The sequence below is a fragment of the Sinocyclocheilus anshuiensis genome, unplaced genomic scaffold (assembly GCF_001515605.1).
Source record: "Sinocyclocheilus anshuiensis isolate Anshui unplaced genomic scaffold, SAMN03320099.WGS_v1.1 scaffold486, whole genome shotgun sequence".
Lineage (NCBI taxonomy): Eukaryota > Metazoa > Chordata > Actinopteri > Cypriniformes > Cyprinidae > Sinocyclocheilus > Sinocyclocheilus anshuiensis.
Window position 1 is genome coordinate 91,177 of NW_015544142.1, and position 18,144 is coordinate 109,320.

At 38.9% G+C, this 18,144-nt stretch overlaps 1 protein-coding gene across 1 annotated transcript in view; it reads left to right on the top strand.

The window, feature by feature from the left end:
- LOC107695038 (extracellular tyrosine-protein kinase PKDCC-like) overlaps positions 1–15,124 on the top strand; it is a 35,231-nt gene extending 20,107 nt beyond the window's left edge. The window contains exons 3-7 of the mRNA XM_016494818.1: positions 1,021–1,295; positions 1,375–1,454; positions 2,946–3,053; positions 12,154–12,327; positions 14,385–15,124. Of these exons, the coding sequence (XP_016350304.1) occupies positions 1,021–1,295; positions 1,375–1,454; positions 2,946–3,053; positions 12,154–12,327; positions 14,385–14,479 (732 nt within the window). The 3' untranslated portion in view covers positions 14,480–15,124. The remainder of the gene's footprint in view (positions 1–1,020; positions 1,296–1,374; positions 1,455–2,945; positions 3,054–12,153; positions 12,328–14,384) is intronic.
- Positions 15,125–18,144: the final 3,020 nt, after the last annotated feature.

The following is an 18,144-nucleotide window of genomic DNA, read 5'->3' on the forward strand; positions in this document are numbered from 1 at the left end:
ACAAATGACGTCGCTGTCGACCGGCTTACGTCACTTCTTAGTACACACTGTCGGTGCGAATGCAACCCTTTAAATGGTGCTGGGAAATAGTTCGCGCAGAATCGTCCCAGTACTTTAGTACTGTACATTTAGTTCTGGAACTAAAGCGGTGCGAAAGGCCCTATAGAGAGAGAAAAAATGAACAGTGAAAGTAACAAAAACTTGGGCATAATGGGCATAATTAAGTGTGAAAATAACAGAAGGATATACAGTGAAATCAAAAATGATTCAGAGACCAGATATAATTTTTGATATTTTTTACTAGTGGGTGCAGGACACTATAGTTCATTTATTCTATTACATACCTTTCTATCAAAGTTATCTAACATTATCAAGCTGAATTTCTTCTGACACAGTTTAACTCTGAGTTCTTGTCATATTTTATTACCATTTTCTAAACTATAGTGAATAAACTGTGATAATGTGAGAAATGTTGAAAGTGTCTGAATAAATTTAGGTTTAACTGTATCTATTTGATAAATTAAGTTAACCAACTAACAGTATACATACCCTTTTGGTTTCTGTACCCAATATTTAAAAAATTTACAAATGCAATAAAAATATTGGTATCGGTACTCGGTATCGGCAAGTACCAAAAATAAAAGTATCGGTTCGGGCGAGTACTGGAAAAAGTGGTATCGGTGCATCCCTAGTAGTAATGTTGTCTCTGGTATTCTGGTCTGTGAGCGTATATGTGTTCAGGGGTGTGGTTTTGGACGGCGATTGCAGGGAGGGTGGGACATTCGCTTTCAGTGCCATCAGGCTAAAGTTAGCATTTTCCAAGATCTCCTACTGCACCTTTAATTCGTTCCATATTTTTATTGAAAGAGTGGCCGAATTGTACTAATTTGTTCCCTCCTTTTAATGTTTGGGTTAGGGTTATTTTTATGAATATATAACCTATAATATATTCTGTAATATATTCCATAATACAAAATAATATATTGCTTTCCATATTGACATTATTGCATGCATCTGCAGATCTGTCTGAGTCTGATGAGGCTGCTGCATTATTTGGCCCATTCCCCGCTTGGGTCTGTCACCCTGCTGGACTTCAGGCCACGGCAGTTCGTTTTGGTGGGGGGAGTGTTGAAAGTGACCGACCTGGATGACGCCAGTGTTGAGGAGACTCCCTGCTCCCCATCTTCTCCTTCAGACTGTCTCATGGATTTCCCTGCCCGCAGCTTCACCCTCCCCTGCCACAAGGGTCGTTGCGAGGGTATCAACGAAAAGAGAAACCTCTACAATGCTTACAGGTGCGTGTTCATGACCTGAAATCTGAGCCAACTTGTGCTTTGTTTGTGAGATATTGACATTTTTTCCCCATTTTTCCAGATTTTTCTTCACCTACTTGTTACCTCACAGTGCCCCCTCAACACTGAGACCCCTTCTAGACAAAATCGTCAACTCTACAGGTGAATGTGATTCCACTACTTAAAATCTGCTCATCTCTCTGGAAAAAGTGGGTCATATTAGCTTAAGCTGGTTTTAGTAGCTGGTCTAAGGTGGTCTATCAGCCCAAACTAGGTCCATCAGATGTTGGTATAGCTGATCAGCCATCTAGGCCAGCTTGGACCAACTAATAACCATAAATTACTAGCTTGGAGTTAGAAACCATGCAAACCCACATACAGTACCACCTGAAGCTGGTGTTAGCTTCCGGGCTTGATAGTGCGAGCCTTTAATTAGCATTTATTACTAAAAATATATTTGTGTGAACTGTAAAATGAATTAAAGAGCATGTGTGCGAATAAAAAAAGTCTCTACAGGTCTTTTAAAATTTAAAATTTAACATCATAAAAAGTCTTAAATATCTTAAATGATATTACAAACATCTTAAACACTGCACATTTGTGTCAAACAATTTCTTATGCTTTACTGTTAATTAAGTATGACCAATTTTCACCGTATTTCAGGCTTGTTTATACTTAGTCCTGCATTATGCATTAAGGTGTTTTTTTTCTACACAATATCTGTATCTGCTTTTTAATTCCATGCAAACTGTAAAAAAATAGACTAAGCACATCATTTAACACTTATTAATCTATCTATATATCAAGCGGTGAGAACCAGAAGGGCGTAAGTGACATTTTTGGTGAAATGGAAATGAAATCAAATGAAAGCTCTTAATGAGCTCTTTCTACTGGCAAAAGTACTGTCATCCATGAGTGTACACATTTTTATTATAAACAATTGAAATCAGTACACAAAGTCAGATCAAACTATGGTAACATTTTTGTTTTGGCTCTCCTGTAAAGTTGGTGAAATGTCACTTACGCCTTTCTGGTTCTCACCCCTCGATATATATGTATATTGAATCATAAATATTTAAAAACCTAGTGTACGTTTTGCACTTAGTGTACTTTGTTTGCATGGAAATGTCTCCTTGTATTACTTTAATATGTGTTATTAATGAATAACACATATTAATTGATGCATTTTCATTTTTCATTTCATCCCTAAAGTTTTTTTATGCACGCCTACATTTTTCAACTTAGGAGCACATGTGCTGCTTGGGAAAAAAAGTAAGCGTCAAGCAATGCTTTTTTTTGTGGAGAAGTTTGCTCAAACATCCTCTACAAACATTCCTCCTCTTCACATCCCAACATTTCTCTTTCAGTCCCTGCCAGATGCCTTTTGTCTCTGCCTTTAATTCCTTTCCTTATCCGCTCTATAGTCATGTTCATCAGTATAATGGCATGTCAGATAGTGTTTGAAATCTGTTTTTCTGGGACACAACAGTCCGTGAAGCCACGGGTAGCGTGGGTGGGCCGGCCTCGATCCTATCTTTCTCTCCCAGTGTCACGAGACATCCATTTCAGCATCACTATGCAGGCATGTTTTCTTAATGACAAAATGTAAACCGTTAATAGTTGAGTTGTTTATGCTGTATGAATGTGTTTCAGGAGAGCTGATATGGGGCACTGACGACACTCTAGTTCACCTCGAAAAAGTGCTGGATATCTACAGGAACGGACATTACCTCAAGAATAACACACAGACACACAAAGCAGGTGAGTGACCCAGACAGATACCAACACACCTTGACCTTTGACATTACTAAACACACTTAATCAAGGATCTACAGTGCGACAATTTCAGTCGCATTTGTGGCTGAAAACTACTGTGTGCGTCTATGAAAAAAAAATATTTAGGAGCACCAATGCGACTGACCCGATCAGCATATTTGTGTTTGTGATCAGGGGAGCTTCAAAGGTTTGTGCTTGCAACGTGTTTTTGCAGCGTTGAGTCATGTATCAAAGACATATCTGTTGATTACTTGAACGCAATGTTAATCAGAATCCACTGACTGCACAAAACACCAGAGTTTTGTTCAGTGCTGAGTTCTGCACGCTCACAAATCCTCTCATTATAACAAACAAAGTGTGGACAGGGTGTAAATAAGAGATTCATTGTGCAGTGTAGAGAGCTTCCTTGATTATAATGGAACTTTGTGAGATCGCGATGAACCAAGGTGAGTCACAGCTTTTAATGGTTATTAAGGGAGTTTGCAAATGTGATATTGGTTTAATACAACAGTTCAATAAACAAGAAGTTAATATTAAGGGACTTGCATTGTCTGATTTCGACACTATTGCCTGATTTCATCAATGAAAATAGTTTAAAACAAAGTCACAGCTGAGCCGCTGCGCATCTCCATTCAAACACAGCGGTGTCTCGTTTATGAATGAATGTTTTTTTTAAACGAATCTAGTGAGTCAGTGATTCATGATTACCCATTCATAAAGACAGTCACTTGATTCATTCCTGAATGAATCATGAAAATAGTTTAAAACAAAGTCACAGCTGAGCCGCTGCGCATCTCCAAGCAAACACAGCCATGTTTCATTTACGATTGACTCTAGTGAGTCAATGATTCAATTGCCCATTCTTAAAGACAGTCACTTGCTTCGTTCATCAATGAATTAGCCATTCGGACTAATCAAATGAATGAATGATTCAGTGATAAAATCAGTGACTTGCAGCCACCTACTGGAAGTTTTAATTTCATTTTTAAAGTATCATCATTTAATATTTCTATAATTAAATAGAAATAATATTTCTATTATTAAAGTAAATCATTTAATATTTCTATATTCAAAATTTTATATTTAAAACATTCATCCCAACTTGAATTTATGAACTTAATTGCACACATTCCACCTCTGAGCCTCATTAAACATCTGTAAATATACCTACATGCCACTTTTGCATTCTTCTTTGCCACCTCTATAGTGCAGTGTTAATTTTGTTAATACTGATTTCATTTGATCGGTAGTTTATTCTTCCTATTCTATTGTTTCAATTAGAAATTTTGATTAAGATTAAGCAATCCCAGAATGCACTGCACTGAGCTCATTTTTAATCCAAGATGGCAGACAGAGTTGAGAGAAATGTTTCCCATACAGTAAATAGATTTACTTAATAGATTCAATTAATACTGAACTGTTTTTATTTAATTTTTAAAATTTTAATTACATTTTTTTTAGCTTAGGAATCCAGTCAAGAGTTAGTCAAGTCAGCCATTTGTGTGTTTCTTACAAAGAGCTGTAAATTTGCTTGTAAAGTCAGAAACAAAAGTTTTTAGATCAAGTTAAGTAGAGTCAACATTCAGAAAGCTTAAATATACTGTAATATGAGTTCCCCTTCAGGAACTCGAGCTGCGTCTAAGTCGCTTTGGGAACGCCCTTGCGTGACCGCGTTCTGAAGCATGTGTCAAATCAGTCCAATGGAGCAGCGAGACGTCACGAGCGGGGTGACGTAAGCACCAGAAAGTATAAAAGCGCATCCGGCAGAGCGCAAACCAGCTTCTGCTCTTCAGTAGCGCTCTGTGTATGTGTCTGTCTATTTACTGTTGTCTGTCCGCACAAGCATATATAAAAAACAATCATGAAAAGTCACCATGGTTACATACGTAACCTAGAGACGTTTCTTAGTATTTTTGTCTTGTTTTCAAGTACAAATATGTGGAATTGCTTACTTAAAGAGGCAAAATTACAACTTAGGTCTGCTTTTCTGAAATATTTACAATAACTTATGGTTTTACCATACAGTAAAACAAGAAAAAATCTGCCAAATGAGGTAAGAAAAATACACTTCATTCAAAAGGAAAACACGTTTATGTTTCTTTCCCCTTTGGTAGATTATCACTTAATTTTTAGACATTTTTCTGAAAACAAGACTACATATCTAAGTAATTTTGCTTCTCATGTAAATGTATCTTGATTTAAGAATTTTTAAATATTTGTATATAAAAACAAGATAAACATACTAAGAAAGAAAGTTTTTGTAGTGATATGACCAATACCAATTTTCTTCGCACAAAACTCAAAGAGCCGGACACAAATAAAACTCTGTTTCCCGCTGGTAATTGTGGTGGTGTTGGTGTGCTCATCTTGTAAATACAGTCATTCTGAAATGATTAGACAGCAGCAGAATGCTGGTAGTGAATGTGTTTCCTCAAATCTCCCCGCCGTATTAAACAGTTGTTCAGTCAGCGTGGAGAGAGAGGGGGATTTTGTGTGTGCATGTAAGGACAAATGAGAGGAGATTTAGAAGATTAGAGTTTATATAACTGGTGAGCAGAGGGGCTGCTCACAGGCCTGACGGACAAAACAGCCATCTCAGCACTGAAAAACACCTCAGCCTCTTTCCTACTCGCTCCACCCCTGTTTTACCATTTTGTCCCAGTTCTCTTGTTCTTTCTTTGCTATCTCTCCTGCTCTTCTCTATGCTCCATTGGCAGTCTATAGCAGACAAACTTGTTGACTGATGAGAGCTTTAAGCAAGTGAGGGCCATCTTTTCCAGAGCCATTTAACTCTTTCCTCTCTTATTGGCTCTATCAGCTGTCTTTGCCATCTTTAGATTGTATATTCAATTTAAAAGAGTATTGTACTGCTTTAAGAAAATCCTGCTTCATACGAAGTTTAAAAAAATACTGTTTTATTCCATAATTTCTTTGTAGACCAGGTAAATTTTTTCATTAACGAAAAACCATTCAGTGCTATTTTTTTGAGAATGGTTAACATTCAGTATTAAACTTGCTATTAAATAGGTTTGTAATGGAAAAAAAATTGCAAATATTTAATAGTGATATTCACAATACAATACAAAACAACCCTTATTTATAGAGCACATTTAAAAACAACAGAAGTTGACCCAATGTGTTTTACAGATTCAATAATAATTCAATAAAACAATAAATTGAAACTTTAAATACATCATATTATGATATTTGGTCATTTTTAGACATTTGGCTATTCAGATTTTGCTCAGTAATGTGTAAAATACACTACAAAGTAACATTCAAAAGTCTGTATGATTTAAAAAAATATATATAATTTTCCAACAAGGATGCATTACATTTATATGGCTGTACATATCTGTACAATGTTTATAATGTTGCACAGCATTTCTGTTTCAAATAAATATTGTTCTTTTCAACTTTCTATTTATCAAATAATCCTGAAAGAAAAAAAAAGTATCATAGTTTCTTAAAAAATAAAATAAAATCAACACAACTGTTTTCAAAATTGATAATAATAAGAAATGTTTCTTGTGACATTAAAGACTGGAGTAAAAATAGAAAAAAAAAATAGAATAGGAAAATAGAAAACGTCTCGGTTACGTATGGTAACCCTCGTTCCCTGAAGGAGGGAACGGAGACGTCTCGTCGGATGACCGACGAAATTGGGATCTCGCTTAGAGAGACCAATCTACTTCGAGTGTAAACTAAACGAGCCAATGCAAATAGGCATGCGATTATTGCATCCAGCTGCCGCTGATCACAGCGTGAGTATAAGTAGGCGGCAGATGCAGCGCATATTCAGGTTTTCGCTGAGGAGCCGAGCCGGTGACCCGGCCGCTCAGCGGTGGTACAGGAGCTGTGGCGACGGGACGTGACGTCTCCGTTCCCTCCTTCAGGGAACGAGGGTTACCATACGTAACCGAGAAATTCCCTTTCAGTCAGTCACTCTCGATGTCACGTCGGATGACCGACGAAATTGGGATCCTACCAAAAGGCCACAGCTACGTAATGGAACTCCGCCCCTTGAGGAAACGGAGCTTGGCCCGCGACTCCGAGATGATCATCTTCCCGCAATGAGAAGATGACTCATCCACAAACGCCACCTCAGCGTGCTACATGCCCAGGCACGCGAGGCAACGATCGTGACCATCACCCAGCGCCGGGTAATGACCGCATCCAGAAACGCCCGGGTGATACGTTGTCTATAGCAAGACCCACATCGTCTTTACAAAGACGTAACGTCAAGTTTGCCACGCAACGTCATCTTTAAAAAGTCGCACCCGAAATTTGCTCTTTTAGGGGAAAAAGCTCTTTTAGCGTGCTGAGGCGCACAGGGGAGATGATCATCTGCAAAACAAACAGGGGGTAGTGCAGCCTGATGTGTGCAACCCACTCGACACGGGAAACCACCACCGCTGAAGCGCCGTACCGCCAACACGAAGAGCTCTCCAAGAGCACGCTGAACTCGTTCAGTCTTCTTCTCTCAGTAGAGTAGTCAGGAGCAGAACGATGTGATCGCTCGGCTCCGAAGCGAAAAGCTGAATATGCGCTGCATCTGCTGCCTACTTATACTCACGCTGTGATCAGCGGCAGCTGGATGCAATAATCGCATGCCAATGTGCATTGGCTCGTTTAGTTTACACTCGAAGTAGATTGGTCTCTCTAAGCGAGATCCCAATTTCGTCGGTCATCCGACATGACGTCGAGAGTGACCGACTGAAAGGGAACAATTATTTAAAATCGAAATAATATTTAACATTATTACTGTTTTTACTGAATTTGATCAAATAAATACAGCCTTGGTGAGCATAAGACTTCTTTCAAAAACATGAAAAAATCTTACGGATTTGTACACGTCTTTAAGCTTGCCATGCTTAAATTGTATTTAATATATATTTTGCCAATATATCAGCTTTCTGCTCTCTAGATATTGGTTTCAGCATCAGCCATTAAACCATTCACATTGGTCAACCACTAATATATAATACCTCATGTCATTTTCTCACACTGCATGTAAACAGGCCTTTATACTCTGTAGTCTAGTCCAGTGTGCAGTATATTGACTGGACACTTCTCTGCAGTGCTTGGTGTTGTAGGTGTTCATGTAAAGCAGGGTCCTCTGGCAGCACTGTGAGTTTGCATGGATACAGACGGGGCTTCCCTGCAGAATTCACTCCTGCCCAATACACATTAAAAGCGCACACTGTAACAAAAATTTTTTGCCGTAAAAAAATATGATAGCAACGTTTTAGGTTTTACGGTTTTAACTTAAATTTACAGTTAAATACCGTAATTTCATTAACAGATATAATGTTAATATACCAACCTATTGAAGTACTGAAATCTGTTTTGTACCTTTGTAATACACTGATAACCACCAAATGCAGGTGGTGATGAGAAAGTCACATGATGAACCAAAGCCCATCACAAGCAGCTTTTAAATAATAATATTTATAGAAGGTGCACAGTGTCATTCACACGAACACCAAACACCATCATAGTAACACACATGAAACTGAAATAATGCAATAAACATTCATCTAACAACATTAAGTGTAACACACAACCCTAATATTCAAAACTAAGAAGAAAAAACAAAGAAGAAACAGTTATTTCAACAAAACAACATCAAATTTGAAATGTAACACAGGGAATTCTGGGAATGTCAATTTACGGTTATACGGTCTTTTTCACTTAAAAAAATGGTATACTACCATAAAATTAATGTCAAATACATGTAATGTCCAATACAGTATATAGTAGGGGAATTTACCGTTAACCATTTAACAGGTTTTTAGTGTAGCATTTTTACAGTCTTTTACCGTTAAATTCATGGTCATTTTTTACAGTGCAGCATGCCTCTGGCCCACTAAATCACCTTCTCTCTCATTTCTCCTGCATCTTACAGGAACATTCAAAACAAGCAAGAGCTCCATAAAGCATTAATTAGTGCAAGAAAGAGTCTAATAGTTGCTCTTATTTACTGGCTTCTAGCTCCACTTAGTTGCCATGTGCGGCTCTTGCTCTCCTCGATCCCACCGCACTCACTCATCAGAAAGACCTCATCGAGGGCAGCTTGCCCAGTGACCTTCATTCAGAGCCGAAGAGAAATAGTGAATCACGTCAGTAAAGCCCATCCAGCCATATCCCTGAAGAGCGAGAGAGGGAAGATGAGACACAGAGATTCCGACATTTATAGCCTAGTAGTCGAGACGTTTGTAGTACACGGTTAACTCGGGTCTTTTAAAGGCTGTGCTCCTTTTATCAGGCCCATTGTCACAGTGCTGTGAATGAGACCTTAGGTTTACGTTACAACCTTCTCGAAGAGCATAAAAACCAAGAAAAACTCTACAAACCATTTGAGACGCTTTCCAGAACCATCTACAAACCTCACAGCAATGCAGCAGTGCCTTATTGACTTTCCAATTGATATATCCTGTTCACAAAGTGGACTACCCTGGGATCGTTTTTCACGAAAGCGTATGAATACATGACCACATTGTCAGCATTTTTGCCAGAGGCTTGCGGTCCATGACAATGTATCCATCGCCATTCCACTTCCAAACTGCACACTGTAAAAGAGCCGCATATGGATTGTGAAAATGCAGACTGGCTGTATTTCAGCGCGGTTGACCGGCGGTTGGCATGTAATCAACGCCGTCCTTCAACAGTCTTTAACGATCATATTAACGGTGCATTAGCATGAAAAAGAGGAACGTCACACAAAGTACTGTCAGCAACTCAGTTTGAAGATAGATGAGTATGCGATGCAGGTTTGCTTGCTGGGTCTTGACATGATGTGCTTGCTTTAAGATACTTTAAAGACAAGTAAAAAATCCATTAAACACAATGATACAGACCATGCTGACCACTTAAATGATATTCGTGAAAGTCAAGTCACTTTTATTTCTGTAGTATTTATACACTGCAGACTGTCAAAGCAGTTTCACAGTAAGAATCAATTATGGAAAATCAATTATGGAAACAATTCAGATTCTGCTGTAAAAGACAATAGTGTCTATGGCTAGTGACTTTTTACCAAAGTCTGCCTTTCAGCAAATCAGTTAAGCGCCAATGGCATATCCTGTTATGAATATTTGTTTTGCTGTATAATGTGCCCCTTCCACACACACACACACACACACACACATTTCATATTGTTCCTACTCGCCCGTTTTCAACAAATCGAGCTGCTCGCAGCTGTTGAATTAATACGGGCTGCAATATATATTCTTTCGCTCAGCTGAGAGAGAACAGCTGCCCCTATTCTGTCATGTAATGTCATACGTTCAGTATTACAAACACGATGTTGTGTTAATGTGAATCACGTCTTGTAATGTTGACTTGATACAACATGACCGAGATGAGAAACAGACAGCTGCGCTTTTTATGATAAAAAAACACACACATTAAAGGTCTGGCCATCATAGCTCTGTGAGGAGAATGTTGGCAGCGTTACAGTGGTCTGTTCCTCACACATCTCTTCTCATTAGTTACTCTTGACATGCACTGACCTTATGACTCTACTGTCCACATTAGTTTAATATCATACTGTTTTATAACCAGACGTGACATTATAATGGACAATCGATTAGGATGTGAAATTGCACTTGTTAACAAATTCTGCTATATAGTATAGCATATATCTAATATGTTCCTATTGGTTATGATTGTGACACATGTCATTTTATGTTTAGTGTGGACAGACACATTACTGGAACTATGGAGGTATTTAAAAAAATGGCAGGAAAAAAAATTTAAAATGTCCTAAAAAAATCTCATTGACGTTACTGTAATACAATAATGATAATAATATACTATGATGGTGATCTAGTATTTTTCATTTTAATAGCAGTATTTAATGTTGTTTTAATAACAATATTTAATGTTAATATTATGTGATATTCATCTGTTCTTCAAATTGCGTATCCTCTTGAGAGTCACAGAGAAGCTGGAGCTTATGTAATATTATATTTATATAATTATTAATTGAATTATAATAATTGTATTAATAATATTACACTATTAATATTATTATGATAATATATTTTAACATTATATTATTTAAGTTAATGGATTTATGTATTGCGGTTTTATTTGTTTTACTGTCTTTGCTGTGTTTTATTGCATTTATGCTGATTTAAATGAAACAAAAATAGCTGGATTACAGTAAAAAAAAAAAATTGTATTACAGTAAAGATAATCTAATGGGAAGCACAAAATTACAAAAAAAGTTAACTGTCCGGATACATTACGGTAATGAAAACAATATTTTACTGCATTACAGTAATGAAAATTGGGTGAAAATGTGCTTAATTGTCAGAAAGTGCTTTTTTTTAAATGTTATCTGGGTTTCAATGCAGGATTTGTTTCTTTAGGTCAGTGATGTACTGCATTGTTGAAGAGCTGACAACACAGTGATAAGTGACAGAATGAGAGAGAAGGGGCAGATGAATGTGTGGGTCGGACAGATAGGAGGGACACTGTTAGTTTAGATTTCTTTTGGTCGTCACTCGTCACTCCTTTATCTGCCTTTCTCTCTTTTTATCTGCTTCCCTCTTTCTCTTGGCCTCCCTCTAACTGTGGCTGCCATGACGGAGGCATTTATTGTGGTCGGGGTCACGTTGAGTGGCGTTTATAGTGTGTGTGTGTGTGTGTGTGTGTGTGTGTGTGTGTGTGAGTGAGTAACTGAGTAAGCAAAAGATAAAGGCAGAATCAGAAGACGCATATCAAACTGACTAACAACAGCCTGAAGACTCCGCTCGTCAAAGAACAAGACAGCCCCCTGTGTTAACACAATGAAGGAGCTTGTTTCACTGTGTGTAAACCTCCTGCACACACACACACACACACTATGCTTTTCTTGGACTGTTGTTAGGCATTTGATTTATTGAGCAGTGTATGTCAGTGCTGGCAGTTTGGCCAGAAAGCACTGAACATGAAAGATTTACTTAAAAGTGACATTAAGAACAGTAGCAATAAAATTTAAATAAAATAAAATAAAATACATCTATAGTATTTTCTTCAGTCTTTATTAGAATAACATCTTTTCCTGGATCTCATTCCTCTTTCTCTCTTTTGACAGAGTATAAACATGTGTCAGAGGCCTCGATAGCAGCAGAAAACTACCGCTGCTGGCCGTCCTATCAGCACGACGCATGCCTGCTGTCAGTCTTCAGCGTCGATGAAGCTATTGACGTGTGTGAGAGCCATGCCCAATGCCGGGCCTTCGTCATGACCAATCAGAGCACATGGACAGGTAATGTTGCACGGTGTTACTCTGTTTCATTGTGTGTAGGACAGCTCAGTACAGTATACTTGACTTAGACATGATGAAATGTAAGTGAAGTAATTTTTCTGATTTCAGTGACCTTTACATTTGTTCATTTAGCAGTTAGAAATAAGGAGTGCAGCAAAGCTATTCATCCTAAAGAGTCAATAATGCGATAGTGAATAGCAATACAGTTTCATAAGTTTAAAACCCTGGCTGCATCTGAAATCACATAATTTCTGAGTATGTACTTCTTTTGAATAAGTAATTACTTTCTTACTCTTTAAAATGTATGTTGTATAACCTGACCCTATTTACTATGTTAGCACCATAGACTGTAAAAAAATATATGGACGATGCGTCTCCACTTCCTTCCACTATAGAAAAGTGAAGCCAAAATATGTATGGCCGCTGTCATCTTGTACCGATGACGTCATTTGGAGCCTGAGTTTGCGCAGAAGTGATTAATTTGGAGGCCAAGTCCGCGCAGTAGCAGTTTAGTTTGGCTCACGTCCCTTTCATTTACATGGAGAGGGTAGGGTTTATGAACTATACTACAGCCAGCCACCAGATGGCGATCAAAATGTTTTGGCTTCACTTTTCAGGACATGTGAGGCACACTTGGTTAGCGCACACTACTAGTCTTCTGGAGAACAGTTAATCAGTGGTGCGTTTCCCAAATGCATTGTTACCCAATTATGGTGGCAAGTTCTGTTGAACTCTGTTAATGACGGAACTTGTGACCATAGTTGCTTTTGGGAAATGAACTCCTGCACAGTTATAACGGACGGATTAATCCAGAGAAAAAAACTCTGAAGTACTCAGTGATACATCAAAGTAATACATCAAAGAGTTGCTGTGTATGTAGACTCTGTATGTATGTTTCAAACCGGTCACTTGTGAGGATCCATTTCAGTTAGGATGCCTTAGTGACAGCTGTCTACAGTATGTAGACAATAGACAGCTCTCTAGATTTTGGAACAGAGCCACTGTAGTGTGTTGTAGTGTTGATGTAAATGTGTGCATGGATTTGTGTGAATGTATGTCCTTTGGTAAATGAGAAATGTCGTCCTGATGAGTGCTCTAACTGCCGTGACTGTCTACTCCTCACACCCCGTTCTCATTCCTCTCTCTTCTCTCATCACCACACACAACAACTGGACGAAGACTAGCGGTTCTCATTGGTTATTCACAAACCCCAATATGGATCAGAGATCTGTTCTTACCATCCAGTGGAAAATTGTATGCCTTCGAGGTTGCTTTTTTGTAGCTTGGGATATTTCTAACAAAATGTTTCTACTAAAACTTCTTAGAAGGAGACAAATGGGACAATGGTTGACATATAGAAGAAGTGTAGAGCTATAAGATTGATGTGCATATTTCTCAGAACATTTCTCTTGAAAGAACTACATGAGTTCATATTGAAATCACTGGCTTTTGATTAAAGATTTTGTCCTGGAATCTAAAGAGTGATCATATCTGAGTATGAGACATTTTCGAGAGCTTGTGAAACTCTAGAGGAGATACATGAGATTATTGGGTATTTTTGTCAGGAGAAACATCTGAGAAGGAGGTTCTCCATTCCTTAAAGTTATTATTGTCTAGGAAAAATATATTCTAATATTGAAGAGATTTTGCTTTGCAATCCCTTTTTGTTGTTGATCTCATAACCTACAGTATTTTGGCTCAAATTTATCCATCGCTTGGTAGAAATTTGCCATATTAGACAGTAATAAGGTGCAAAATTTCAATGAAATTTCAAATTTACAGTCATTTTCAAACCAAGTAGCCTTCTGTTGGTCAGTGCAGCAAATCTGCATCCTGCCAATTTTCCAGCATCATTTAAAATCCCCAAATTCTTATTGAAAGGACTTTGCCTGTGAAAATTCACCGAACATCAGTAAATGTGACTGTACCACAGCACTCTCTTTCGCGTTTCTCTTTCTCCCATTTCCTGTTTCTCACATCCTGTTCATCCTGTCTTCCGTCTGCTGTTTTGTAGCAGGAAATGGCCATTCTTTCTCACAGCCTGTTTCACTCTGCAGGTCATCAGCTTGCGCTCTTCAAAACCGGTGCAGCCTGCATGACCACAGCTCCAGGTAAACTCTCGTACATACGACTGGGGGCAGCTGAGAGCTGAGATGAGAGAGCGCCATACAGCGTGTTCAGTCATCATCAGTATCTTCTGATCGTCTCCCTCTGAAGACACTCATGTGCTGTAGTTCCTGAGGACATGTTGCTCAGGATTTTGGGAGGACGGTCAAAAGAGAAAGCACCTTTCAGGAAGTTCGAGACTCGCTCAGGCGGAGGTCAGCTGTCAACTATGTGCAATACTGCCTCTCTGAACCTGGGATTGGACGGTGAATATGTTTGTGTACCTGGCAGAGATGCAGAGAGGCTGTTTGTGCTTGTCACGGCAACATGTGTGTGTGTGTGTTTGAGATCTCCAGTCAATATCTCTTTTATTCTTTCTTTCTCTCAGCCTGTCATTGATTCTCTTTTCTGTCTCTGCCCACACAGAATCCTCTATTATTTGTTCTGATATTCAGCACTTTTTCTCCATGTGAAACAGGGTCTATTTGTTGAGCTTTTAAAAGCATTTGCTTTGATTTTTTAAATCTTTTCAAATATTTGCTCATGTAAAACAAGTTCTTCTGACAATTGATTCTAAATGTTCACTTAGACCAGTCTAAACAAGTAATTTATTGGTTTAAAGAATGAAAACACCTTTTTTAAATTATGAAATCATTTTTAAAGACTGAAGTTTGCTCAAACACACAAACAGATCAGCAGCAAATCTGAAAATGTATATTACAAATCAGACCCCCCCCCCCCCCCCCCCCCCCCTCTCTCTCTCTCTCTCTCTCTCTCTCTCTCCATGCTCTGCTTTAAATTTTAGGTCCCTCCTTGACTTTGCCAATCCCCTTGTGGTGTGATAAAGTTTCCCAAGGAAATGTCATGTCAATCTATTACTTGACAGGTGAAGGAGTTCAAGAGTTTTCTGCTTTCAGCGAAAGCACTGGGATGTACATGTACATGTTTTCTTATGGTGGTGTTGTATATGAGAATAATATTTTTATATGGAAATATAAAGTCAAGAGACTTAAAACTGTGTCTTGGTCATGTTTGTGTGTTATTAACATTTTCAGGGTTAGAGAGGGTATAAAAACTGAAATATGACATTTTGGGCTTAGATTTGAGCTTAAAAAATTACTAACATTATAAATATGCATTAAAAATATTTTGTCAGGTATGAAATAGGGCTCAAAATTTATGTTAGTATTTGCATCTCTACACTTCCATTCAAATGTTTGGGGTCAGTAAGATTTTATTTGTTTTCTAAATAAACTGATTCTTATTCAGCAAGGACATATTTATCAAAAGTGACAGTAAATTCATTTATAATGTTATAAAAATTTCTACTTCTACTTCGCTAGATTCTATAGCCTTCGTGTGGTGCCGGTATCCTCCTGTGTTCTCACCTCAAACGGTTAGAGGCACTGAGATGCCCCGGTTTAGTGTCGGCTTGCTAAAACTGCTCCAGAGTGTCCGTACTGTAGACCCTGTCAAGCTCCTCCATCCCCTCGGCAGCCAGGCGTGGCGGAACGTCCGGTGCCAGGCCCTCACTCGATGAATCCATGAGAACCGGCAGAGGGCTGGGTTCCATATGTAGAGACCTAAGTGGATCCCATATGTGTAAAGTCCATGGTATAGCCTCAGAGCCCGTGTTCCACGGCAGACTTCTGCCATTTCCAAGAGGGTTATAATCACCTCTAATCTTCCATATGCACCTAAATGGTTTTTCATATGTGTAAGTGCTTCCGAAACCTCCTACGGGAAGGATGGGGCTTCTGCAATGTTCCTGTTCCACGTTTTCCCAGTGTTATCCAATCTCACTGAGTGGGTAGTGCTACGACAGCAGTGACTGGCCTTCTTGATGCGAGTCCCGGCCTACACCAAAAGGGGGCGCAGGTGGCTCGCACAAGACACTGGTGACGTCGAGAATGACCGACTGAAAGGCAACATCTCGGTTACGCATTGTAACCCTCGTTCTCTGAAGGAGGGAACGGAGACGTCACGTCCAACGCCAAGGCTGCTGTACCACTACTGAGTGGCCGGGTCACCGCCTTGGCTCCTCAGCGAAAACCTGAGTATGCGTTGCATCTGCTGCCTATTTATACTCGCGCTGCAATCAGCGACAGCTGGATGCAATCATCGCATGCCAATGTGCATTGGCTCATTTAGTTTACACTCGAAGTAGATTGGTCTCTCTAGCGAAATTCCCAATTCGTCGGTCACCTACGTGACGTCTCCGTTCCCTCCTTCAGGGAACGAGGGTTACAATACGTAACCGAGACGTTTTCCACTTTGATAATAATCGGAAATGTTTCTTGAGCATTAAATCAGGATATTAGAATGATTTCTGAAGGATCATGTGACACTGAAGTCAGCTTTGACATCACATGGATAAATGACATTTTAAAATATATGAAACTAGAAAACAGTTCTTTTTTTATTGTAAAAATATATCACAATATTATTTCGCAAGTACCAATTCCAAACTTTTGAGAAGTAATGCACATGATTCCACTTTTCAAATTCAATATTTGTTTTTTGTCATTTTCAAAAACAATAGTAAACTACTTTCATACTTTAAAAAGACAAAGGCATATGTGAGAAATATGTTTAAAAGGCATGTAAAAAGGCATTTATCTGTCAGATGGTCTGTTCCTGTCTAAGTGGCTGGTTCTTGACCAGAATAAGCATCAAAGTGGACTAGACTTTAAACTAAATGTCAAAAGCCAGGAAACTGAGCCTCAACACAGCCAGATAAATTTTGTGCAAATGTGAGATAAACAGGTGCTTGCTGTTTGTTGATTTGGACAAACATCTGCATAGAGCTTGTGGACGTCTTGTTCCAGTTTCCTGTGAGGATCCCAAGACCAAAATCAAATAAACATCCTTCACCAGAGTAATTTGTTAACCTGAATCACCTGCTCTGTCCAGCAGGTACAGCATCAGGGCTAGTTCACCTCCTGAAACACAGCTGCTCTCCATATGCCACCATCCAAATCCTCTTTCCACGGGAGCTCATTTCTACATCATGACTGATAGAGAAAGATGGAACTACAAAGACTTGAAAACCCAAGCTGGATCAGATCTTTAGAAAGGGGTATGTGGGGACTCAACACTCAAATTTGTGTTAATGTGTATGGGTCAGACTGAGAGATAAGGAGAGAAAGTGAGACACAAAGACTGAGAGAGCAAGAGAAGCATGTGTCTTCTATTGGCCTGAGGGATTATGGCTTTTCCCGAGGCATGGCTCCAGGCTGTGAGAGAGACGGTTCGCCCCGGAAGGGCTTAGAGATGAAGAAAGTGTGAGAGGGATTATGGGTTAGCTGCAGCCCCATTAATGAGAGACAGACCCAATGTTAAAAAATCACCTCAATGCTGTAATGCTTGGTGGTTTTCTGAAATGAGGAGAAAACATCCACCTTTCTGCATTTGGGTTGTTAGTTCAACATGTTTGAGTGCTTCATCGGTCCTGAGGGTGACTAAATGATGACAGTTTTCATTTGTGGACTATCCCTTTAAGTCCACATGTATAGTGCTACTATCATTCATTATATCATGCCAACTAGAATGAATCATTAGAGTGGAAGGAATTTCTACCAATATAAAGAAGCAATGGAATAAATTCACCATGTGGAGTGAATGCCAGCTGGCATATTAGCAAAACCTTAGGCAGGGTTAGTCATACTGAGTTTACAAGGATGTTTCTCTTCTCTCTTCTGTTGAACACAA